The sequence below is a fragment of the Podarcis filfolensis genome, assembly GCF_964270895.1.
Source record: "Podarcis filfolensis genome assembly, chromosome: 17".
In the NCBI taxonomy this organism is placed as follows: Eukaryota; Metazoa; Chordata; class Lepidosauria; order Squamata; family Lacertidae; genus Podarcis; species Podarcis filfolensis.
The window spans coordinates 2,639,464-2,650,708 of NC_139621.1; the positions used below are offsets into that span (position 1 = coordinate 2,639,464).

At 46.8% G+C, this 11,245-nt stretch overlaps 1 protein-coding gene across 1 annotated transcript; it reads right to left on the reverse strand.

Annotated features, from left to right (window-relative positions):
- Positions 1–19: 19 nt before the first annotated feature.
- Positions 20–9,275, reverse strand: LOC310752350 (uncharacterized protein; the record flags this gene model as incomplete). The annotated part of the gene is made up of 4 exons (XM_083592459.1): positions 20–527; positions 677–815; positions 8,197–8,329; positions 9,146–9,275. 4 exons carry the CDS (start codon positions 9,273–9,275, stop codon positions 246–248), a joined length of 684 nt encoding a protein of 227 aa, XP_083448585.1. The 3' UTR covers positions 20–245.
- Between the last annotated feature and the right edge of the window lie 1,970 nt (positions 9,276–11,245).

The window sequence follows — 11,245 nt, forward strand, 5'->3', positions numbered from 1 at the left end:
AGGTAACAAGCAGCGAGACTTTCTGTTTAAGAGGGCTTTTATTATCTGACTGACAAGTGGTGTGGAGAAGTGGGATCCAGATCAGAGCAACCCCTTGCCCCCTTCCCTTTCAGGTTATTCCAACTCTTGGGTGCAGTATATTTAGGACAAAGGCTGCTGTGGTGTTGCCTCTCCAGCTCTAGAGCAGAAGGGAGCCATAATGTGCCTGGTCATATCAGTGACAAGTGTGGAGGGAGGCAGGAAGCTCATGTGTTGGCAAGGGGAGCTGAGGAGAGACTCGAGCCCTTTAGGGAACCCTGAAGCTGTGGGGCTGGAGGCTTGGGGACCACAGATGAGCGTGTGGCTGAGATCCTGAAGGGCTGCCGATTAGTGAGATGAGGGCGCAGGAAGGGGCTGGATGTTGGGGGAGGGGCTGCACGCAGAGGAGGGGGATCTCGTGGATAGTGTGTCCTTCGTAGGTTTTCCCGGACCTGGATGAACTCTGGTTGATTCCCAACTGTATCACCTGTTTCTTCCTGTTGCTGGTTCTGTAGACAAAAAAAAAACCCTGTTTCTCTGAGGTGCTTCTGAGTGAACCATAGAGAAGACACACACCATGGCAGTGCTGGCAAGTGGCCTTTCAGGAGATGCAGGGAGCCACATCCAGACAGCCACAGTCCCGCTCTCTGGGTGTTACCTGTTCCCGCCTTTGCTGCCAGCGCAGCAGCTCTTGCTCCAGGGACGGCTGCTCCACGCCACTTTCCACCCCGTCCCGGCGCCGGTTCCGGTGCTCCAGCACCTGCAGCAGCTCTGGCTTAGAACGAAGGCTCAGGCCTCTGAGAGGAGGAAAATCAAAGCAAGACAGCAGTAAATTGCCCCTTCCCACCCTCAGCAGCTCATTCCCTAATGTCTGTGGCAACCACCTGCCAACCTACTTTGCCTTCACTGAGCCAAGTAACAAATTCAGGGCTTAAGCCAGTGCTACTGAATTAAGAGGGTGCAAAATGACTTCAAGCGTCTAAGGATCCCTGTAAAGCTAACAGGGTTGTGTGTTAATGTTCCTAATCTACTCTCCACAACGTTGGCCTGGAGTTGTTGCATTACTCTGGGCAGCTCAGTAAGTTACAAAGTACAAGTGTAACCCACACAGTTCTGGTGGGAAAGCCAAAGCAGGAACAGTTTGGCATAGTAAAACTACAGTATTTTATTTACAAACTGACTGTTCTCCCATTTTGAATGGCGTCAACACCTTCAGAAGCAGCCCAGCTCCCTTTGCCAAAAGGCAGAGAGTAAAAAGGATTTTAGATTATCAGCTGCTTAGGCATTGATATATATAAAATACATTGGGCTTTTGTCTCAATGGAAATACAATTTCCAGGTTTCTTTGAAGAAAGTACAATGGATAGTGTGATTTTTGTGCTTAAACCCTTGCCTGGTAGCCACAGGCAACAAGGCATCTCATTACAGGTGAGCGAGTAGATTTGAGTTTGCCCTTCAGTACACACAGAGATTTTGGGGGAATGTGGTGCTTTGGAATTCTTAGAAACAAGCACTATCATGTGAGCACTACTGCAACCTAAATATACTAAATATCCAATTTGGACTCTCTTCTCTTTAAGTCTTTCTGACCATGGGATCTCACCCAGTAGTTCCTTAAACTTACTAAAAGCACCCTTTTTAAAGTCCAGAGTGCATGTCCAACTATGCTATGGACTTTAAGAAGGCTGGTTTCAAAAATGGGAGTTTCTTAAAGGTGAAATAATGAAGACACAATGGCAGATAAGTCTAACAATAAAGAAAAGTGAGAGGCACCTAAAGAAACCTGTGTGACTGCTTAAGGAGCTTAGAGGTGAGCTGAGGTTTAAGAAGGGCATGTACAGAAATGGAAGAAAGGGGAAATCACAGATGCGGTTGCAGGGAGGACAGGCAGGCCAAACCTCAGAATGAGATCAGGCTTGCAAGAGGTTAAAGATATCAAAAAGGTTTCTTCAGGTATGCTCAAAGTAAGTGGAAGAGCAAGCAAGTAACAGGTCCTCTGCATGGAGAAGTGCTATTGGGAGCAGAGGCATAGCATGGGGAGACCAGGGGGCTGTGGCTCTGGGCACACAATTTTGAGGGGGCACAATCAGGTGCCCCCACCATGGAGCCCTGGCAGCTGAGGCGTGGCAGCGGGCAGATTGGTCTAGTGGACAGAAGAAACTATGGTTGATAAAGATAGATTACCAAGATGGCGTCGTTAGTGGAAGCACTGACTTGAGCTCCACATCAGTTGTGCGGTTTTTATTAGTTTTTATTTTATCAGCTTTTATCAGCCTCAGTATTTTATCTACAACATTTGGCAGCTTTTCCTTAACTAATATATTCACAAAGCTTGAGTTAAAAGCTCAAGTTAAAAGTCTTAGAGAGAGTCCTGGAAAGTCTCAGAGAAAGCCTTAATTAGCTCCAGCTCCACTCAATCTACCAACTACTCATCAGCAGGAGTGGAGATTAATTGCTCTATTTTGGGAGGACGCCGAGCTTTCCGATTTACAGCAGAAATTAGTAGCGGCTGCATCTCCAGGAAAATGACTAGGAGAAAGAAGTGACCAGTCTCTTCTCCACAAGTGAGCCCACAGCAGAAGTGCAAGCAGAGTAAACTGGATGATTTCGTAAGAGCACAGAATTCAGAACCCACCACATCCAGTAGAGCACATTCCCAGGCAGGTGGGAACACTTTAATGGGTGGAGATCACCCAGGGGAGAATCCTGAGACGAGCGCCCATGAACTATCCCATGAACTACTATCAGAGGGGGCACCGCTCTGTGCAGAAATACTTGCGGACCACTGTCTGCTGACTGCCAGAACAGTGGAGGAAATCAACAGCAAATTATAAAAGGCAACGTCTCTTTTGACTGGGTTGGTGCTTCTGGCGACCAGAAATAGCTCCCTCAGTTCTAAAGACTCCTCACAGACACAGGATGATTCACTGACATTGATTCCATCTTTGTAATGGGTAGAGCGTTTTAAGGCGGTTTTCTTTGATGACTGTATTCCACCTGATAGTCAAGACCATACCACTTTTACTTTTGCAGATGAGTGGTCCCCTGTCTCCATCACTGAAGTTATAACTTTAATTGACCAGATGAAAGCAGGAAAGGCTGCCAGCCCTGATGCTATTCCATCTGAATTGATCAAAAGCCAAGCCAGAGTGGTGGGCTCTGATACTAGCGGAACTATTCACTATGATAGATAGATCTGGTATCATACCTAACTTATGGCAGCAATCTATAATTATCCCAATCTTTAAAAAGGGTGACAAAAAGCTGCCATCCAATTATCGGCCAATAAGTCTACTGTCAAACATCAGGAAATGGTATGCTAAACATCTGTTAAATAAACTAACTACTTGGCTTGATGAGAATAACATCATAGGTCCAGAGCAGGCAAGGTTCAGGCCAGGGAAATCTACTTTACACAACTGTTTGGTGTTATCTCATTTAGCCGCTAAATGCACGCGGCTTCAAAAAGAATGTCTTTCTGTGGCCTTCCTTGATATCAAGGCTACTTTTGACACTGTCGACAGGGGGCTGTTATGGTCCAAATTGGAGACAATGGGCCTAGAACCTAGATTACTTTACTTGATCAAAAAGCTTTACGCAAAGAACACCTGTCGTATAAGAACAACACCAGGGAATGTAATGACAGATCCTGTCATTATAAATGGAGGAATAAAGCAGGGCTGTTTACTCGCTCCCTCTCTTTTTAATATTTTTCTTAACGACCTCACTTCTTTACTAAAACAGGTGGATGCCCACAGCCCAAAACTCAATGCATCAAGCATTCCCATCCTTCTATACACTGATGATATGATTTTGCTTTCACGGAAAAGAATTGGCCTAAAACGATTGTTAAATTCCTGTCTTGACTATCTGTCCAGAATGAAATTGTGCATGAACTCTGATAAAAGCAAAATAATGGTTTTTGGGAATTCACGCAAAAGCTATAGCTGGGTATTTGGTGGAAAACCCATCCAGCAGGTATTCAGATTCAACTACCTGGGAATCACATTCCATCACAGGCTTCTATGGTCCTCGCACTGTGCAATGGCGGTGAATACCAGTAAGATGTCTATGCAAGCCATAATGCGTTTCTTTATAACAAGAGGTAATTCGCATATCCCCTCTGCCCTCAAGGTCTCCAGTGCCAAAGTTATAGCTCAGTTGCTCTACGGAATTTCAGTCTGGCTGCCAGGGTTTACCCAGCTGGTAGAACGAGTGCCGGCAGCTTTCCTCTTCAAGATTTTTGCTGTCCCACGCTGTGTACCCTATGCAGCCTTGTGTCTAGAGGGAGGTCAACCCAAGGTAGAGACGGTAGCCTGGAAGATTTCTTACATGCTGGTTAAACACCTGCCTCACAACAGATAAAGATCCTCTCCCTAGTGAAGTTTTGCTAGATCCCTTTCTTTCCCCGGGGCTACAACGGTTTAACATAAAGGTACAGCAACTTGGGTTGTCAGTGGAATTTTTGCAATTGATGTCCCCACCATCTGCCAAGGCTAAAATAAAAACTAGGTTGTGGGACAATGAATGCCAGGAACTAAAAGCAGTAGCAGCAGCAGAGAAAACATGTTCCCCTCTTAACTGTCAGCTTTCTTGGGCATATGAAATTAACCACAATTGATGTTGAATTTTTGCTTAATCCTCAAAAAGAAGGGCATTTTCGCTGGCCAGGTTTAATTCAAATCCTTCAAACCTCATATGGGGAAGGTTCTCGGGAATGGTGGAAGGAGAAAGAATTTGCCCATGTGAAGACCATCAGGTGGGAACTCTTACACATATGGTTCTTAAATGTAAACTATATGTTGATCTCTGCCAGCAGTTCCTAGATCAACTCTGCATCCCCAGGTGGAAACCAGAGTTAGAGGTCATACATTTTCTATTATTGGGGAATAATCAGGAGCTCACCAAGTTAGTGGCTAAATATCTTTATCTGGTTTTTTGGCACTCAAACACATTGCAGACGTCTGATCTCCCTGGAGACCTAGAGATGTAATGTTAGCCTGCTTTGCCTCTTTCATTTGACTAATGTTTTGTGTCACTGGGAAGGTGGGAATTCTGTATTGATTTGCTATGGATGTTTGTATGTGATGCCAATAAAAGGTTTGATGATTATGATAGTTGATAAATCACTCTGATAAATTATAGGGGAAATCAAAGGGGGGGAAATATGGGGACAGAACAATGAGATTTTGGCTGATTAACATTCTATCATTTTTTAAAATGTGTTTGTTGGAGAACTGGTTATTTGTTTTTGTTTTATCATGTATTTTGTATTCTCATTTTGTATTTTTATATTATGAACCACCCTCAGATCTTGCGATGAAGGGTGGTATACAAATTTAATCAGTACTCTTTTTTTAGAAAATAAATTATGAAAACAACACAAAAATGCATTGCATATATTATGAGAAAGTGCATGCAAAAATGTGTACATTAGGCAAAATTGAATATAAAAGTTGTTTATTAGGATAAATTCACACTAAAATGTTGAAGGAATTTTCATGAGGATTTATTTTGTTTTATTTTACTTGAAAATTTCTGAAGACATGTGGATGACTGAACGTAAGGTTAGAAAAATGTGAGACCAGAAATGGACAGATTCCTCCATCTCCCTCACTGCCTGCCCCCAATTGCTTTGAGGAGCAATTTCCCCATTATCAGAGTTGGCTTGAGGGAGTGGTGGGCTTTGCTCCCCTCGCCCACATGCTCTTTCTGTGGGCAGAGCAGAGCCCCACCCCCCACCCCTGCAAAGCTGCCCTGTTCTGGCCCCAGAAGTAGGCCAGTGAGCAGGGCCAGGAAAAGCAGCTCCCGGGTGACGCTCGGCTTGGCTGGAGGCCAGCAGAGGAAGGAAAGGCGACACCTGCAGCCTCTTGGGCTGGGGATGCGAATCAGGTTACAAAGAGAATCCTGAGCAGAAGGATGGCGATCACTCAGGTAGGTGGGTAGAAGAGGATAGTGCCACAGTTTTCTCCAGCTTGGCAATGGGCATGAATTGTGCAGCAAGAGTGGGGCAGCACATTCAGAGCTGGCATTATTATCAGGGACAGGGTGGTGCGGGGGCTCGAATGTCAGACTCAGACACGGGAGGCCACAATCCGCCCCACGGCATGAAGCTCACTGGGTGACCTTGAGCCCGTCCCTGTCTCTCACCCTAACCTGCTTCACAGGATTGTTATGAGGATAAAACGGGGGGAGGGAAAGCCATGTGTGCTACCTTGAGCTTCTTGGAGGAAAGGTGGAATATTAAAGTAATAAAAATTATTATCAATTGGAGCTCTCTCTCTGTGTAGACACAATATTTTATCTGTGTCCATTCCCACTTAGTTCTCTCACATAAACACATTCGTGAGCGAATGTGAGAGGAATTATGTAGATGTATGTATATAATTATTTACTCACATTTACACTATTCACACATAGGGTAACAATTAACAAATATTTTCGCAATGCTGTTGATTCCTGCCTCTGCTAAACCTCTTCCCATCCTTCCAGAATTACTTACACACACAAAGAAAAAGGCAAAAATGTAAAAGCAAATAGAAGAACCAGAATCTAGTAATGGACGTGCATGTGAGCATCAGTAAGATAGCAGGGAAAATAAACATTAGACTCTCCATAACTCTTTGGTTACTGAGTCAGGCTGCAATTCTATACCCACTTATCAGAGAGAAAAGCCCCTTTGAACTCAATGGGGCTTAACTTCTGGCTAGATTGGTATAGGATTTTGCTTTTAAACTAGTATTATTATTAAAAAATAATAATCCAGATACCCTAAAATATAATGGGGGGGAATCAGCTCTTTTTAATAATCACAAGCACAGCCCACATTCCATGCAGCCATCCATTAATTGCTAGAAGGAGTAAAAGAGTTTTCCCTGGCATTAGAATCCTAAAAGTGGAGTTGGAAGGGACCTTGAGGCTCATCTAGTCCAGCCCCATGGAAGGCAGGAATCTTTTGCCCAATGTGGGGCTCAAACCCACAGCCCTGAGATTCTGAGTCTCATGCTCTGCCCACATCCTTGAGTGGAACCTGTTCTGCTGTGTTACTGAGTAGCTCAAGAGGACCCTCAAAAAGTGGGCAAATATTTGGAAAAACTGAGGACTGTGGTCCATCATACTAAGGCCCTCTAGCACTTATGGTTTGAGCCGGTTCCCACCCTCCGCCCCCCAATTCTGTCACATAAAGAAAACAGCCTGCTTCTAGGGTGTTACACCTCCAACATAATTTAAATAAAGTCCACTTAGATATTGTTTATTGCTACAATAAACCACCCACCACTTCTCCTTTAACTTTACATGGTGGGAGAGAAGCTGTCACCTAAATAACAAATATGCAAATATGCTTGGAATGGACTAACACAGCACCAACTTCGTTAGGGCCATTACCCCATGAGCTGCAAGCCCAAAATTGGGTACACACTCCTCATTCCTAGAAAAATACAATTTTTTATGTTTCTCTCTCAAAATGGGAAACATGAATATGCACAAACTGTTCACATTAGGAAAAGAGGTGAAGTATCATTGTTTGAGTTAATACCTCACACATTTCTCTCACTGATAGATAAACTAGGGTGATACTTGTGAAGCTTCAGAATACATTTTCTCACTAGTTTACAGATACATAGGAAATATTATTCATAACAGAGGCCAGCACTTCAACCCAGAATAAACTAGGACAGTTTTATTGTATGTGTATAACTCTGTTTGCAGAATGCTGTCCAAATTTACTTTTATTTATTTTTAAAGTCATGAAATGGCATAGAAAAACGGGAGTGGGGGAGGCACTGGTGTTGCCCATCGCTAACACCAAAGCCACAGGTGTTCCTGACACCTCCACAAAGTGGGTCTAGATGGCAAAAACCATTGCAACAGGCAGACCAGCAGTGGAGGCAGGGAAGGGGAGGAGAGAGCAATTTTCTGAGCAACAAGATACTGCGTTTGGAGTGCTGGAAAATGGATTTCCTTGATAAAGGATCTCTGGCTTCCTCTCAACAAGCTATACATTTAAGGTTGCAAGAAAGAAACACAGTCACCTGGAAAGGCCTTAAGAGGGATTGGAACAAAGCTGAAAGAACCCAGAGGTGTGGGTTGTTCTGCCCAGCAACCAGCACAGACCCACTGGAAAGACACTCAAGAAACACGAAAGAGCGAGAGCAGGCCGGGAGCTTCTAGCCATACTTGCGATGGGTGAACAATAGCTCTCGATGCAGCTGCTGCTGGTTCCGAGGGCCTTTGGCAGGGCTTGTGGCCCGCGAAGAGGCGGCAGGCTGGCCCTCAGCACCCTTGGCTGTGCTTTCTGAACGTGCAGCAGCTGGAAGGAGCAGAGAAGAAGAAGAAGAGGATTAATGCCTCGCAGTTGGAGGGGGAGGCCGGCTGCAACTCCTGCGGGAACATAGCTGTCAACCTTCCCTTTTTTTGCGGGAAATTCCCTTATTCCAGCGCCGTTTCCCGCTGCTTCCCAGATTGTTAGCTATCGCGTAGACTGTCCCCGGGACAGGGGAGGCTGCTGATCCCTTATTTTCAAATCTGAAAGTTGACAGCTATGTCCTGGAAAGGGGCCTTCTTCCCCCGCCTGCTCAGGTCCCGGGTCCCCTGCATGGGGGGTGCAGGTGAAATCCTAAGGAGGGAGAGGAAAGGGGGGTCGGTGCACAGGAGCTGGAGAAGAAATGGCGTGAGGCAGGATTAGGGCAGCTTTGCCCCATCCTCAAATTCCTTTCCCAATCTTCAGCCACCTTGGTTTTAGATTAGGGCTTGTCAATTCAATTCAGTATTTTTAGGTGATTAATCCTCTGTCCTTTCCCCGACCACTCTCTCAACTGTGGTGTCTTTTGGAATAGTGCTGCTTCTTTCATTTCCTCTTTCAGCAGCACACCAGAAACATCTTTAGCATTCACCAGCTAACAGATCTGGAGGCGGGTGATTGCGGCTTCTTCCTCCCAGGAGAGTTGAAGAGAGTTTGAAATAAAAGGAACAGGCCCTTCCTGCTTTCACTTCTGCTAATGAGTTTTTCCCCCCGAGGAAGCCCCGCGAACTTCAAGGAGCTCAAGATGCGCGGCTTCCGCGCGGACGGCGGAGCGGCTCCCTCTCTCCGGCCCGGCGCCCCAGCCCAGGATCCCGCCGCCCTCACCTGCTGCTTCCAGGCGCCGGATCCAGTTGCCCGCGGTGTCCCGCTGCCAGGTCACGCCGCCGACCCCTCGCCGCTCCCCGGCTCCCGCCACTTCCCCGGCCCGGAGGCCGCGTGGCCCAGCCGCCGCCATCCGCCCGCGGCCACTGCGCGCTCGCTCCCCGGCCGGCCGCCGCCTGGCCGCTCCGCCCTGCCTCCGCCCGCCCGCGCGCGCCCGCCCGCCGAGGGAAACTGGATCTGGCGCTCGCCGCCGAGCCCCGCTCCGGCCCTCGCCCCCCTCGGCGGCTCCGGGCATCGGGGAGAGAGCCGGGCAGCCCCACCCAGCGCCCCAGCCCCAGCGCGGCCTTCCCGCCGGGCGGGCGCTGCTCCTGCGCCCCTTCCTCCAGCCCGGCAGGCAGCAGCAGGTTGGCGCAGAGACCCGGCCCGGGCGAGCAGAAGGAGCTCGAAGGACTTGGAGACAAAGCAAATGAGACTGGGAAAACCCATGGAAACCAAGAACTAATAAAATGAGTTTCAGTAAGCAAAAGTGTAAGGTTCTAGAAATAGTCAGGAATAAGCAGCTGAACCAATATAATATGAGGGACACCTGGCTTGCCTGAAGTACATGTGAAAAGGATCTAGGGGTCTTGGTGGACCACAAGCTGAACATGAGTCAACACTGTGATGCAGCTGCAAAAAAGCTAATGCTATTCTAGGCTGCATCAACAGACGTCTAGTGTCCAGATCAAGGGAAGTCATAGTCCCACTATGATTCTATTCTGTCTTGCTCAAAACATACCTGGAATCCTGTGTCCAATTCTGGGCACCACAATTTAAGGAGAATATTGACAAGCTGGAATGTGTGCAGAGGAGGGCAACCAAGATGATCAAGAATCTGGAAACCATGCCTTATGAGAAATGGTTGAAGGAGATGGTATGTTTAGCATGGAAAAGAGGAGATATGATAGCCAATTTCCAATACAGTGGTACCTCAGGTTAAGAACTTAATTCGTTCTGGAGGTCTGTTCTTAACCTGAAACTGCTCTTAACCTGAAGCACCACTTTAGCTAATGGGGCCTCCCGCTGCTGCCATGCTGCCACTGTGCAATTTCTGTTCTCATCCTGAAGCAAAGTTCTTAACCCGAGGTACTACTTCTGGGTTAGCAGAGTCTGTAACCCGAGGTACCACTGTATCTCAAGGGCTGTCACATGGAAGATGGAGCAAGCTTGATTTCTCTTGCTCTGGAGAAAGGACTTGAACCAATGGATTCAAGTTGCAAGAAAGAATATTCCAACGAAGCATCAGGAAGAACTTTGGGGCAGTAAGAGCTGTTCAACAGCGGAATGGACTCCCTCGGGAGCTGCTGGGCTCTTCTTTTAAGCAGAGGTTGGATGGCCACCTGTCATGTAGGATCTAGTTGACTCCTGCATTGCAGGGGGTGGGACTAGATGGCCCTTACAACTCTATGATGCTGAATGTGCTGTGTGCTTATGGCAGTACCTCAAAGACTTCAAAGGTCTGTCACCACAAGTACTTCTCTTCATATCATAACAAAAGCTCCTGAATTAATGTTCCCGTTCTTCTTAAGGTTCCCTCTCACACAAGACACCTAATTTTGAACACTGAAGTTAGCAATTTTTTTGGTGGGTGCAAGTAGTCTTGCCTGCACCACAAAATAGCCTGGCACTGGCAGAGAGACCATGAACTCTGAGAGCCTATTGCAACCAGGAGAAACCATTGTGGGTTTTCAGTGGCAACTTTTAACATTTGCCCCCCAATTTGACTTCAAAAAAGCTTTCTACTGGAGCCAGTCCAGGGTCTGTGTCAAACCTTCAGCACTGCAGCTAGCCTTAATTTCAGTTGGGGACAAGGGGGGGGGGGGCTTCAGGTGCCAGGGACAGCCTATACAACTCAGTTTATTTGTAGGACTTCCTATGCCTCTCAGCATGTAGCCGTATACAGAGCAGACTTTATTTTGCAACAGAATATTGGCAGAAATATGAAAGCCTTCATATGTATTTATGGGGGGGGGGGAATTCAACCTTTATTCCTGAAGTCTATGGTGCAAGGAATGACAGGGGTGAGAGGAGAGGGGCAGCATGGCCGCAAGTTTGTCCAGGGCT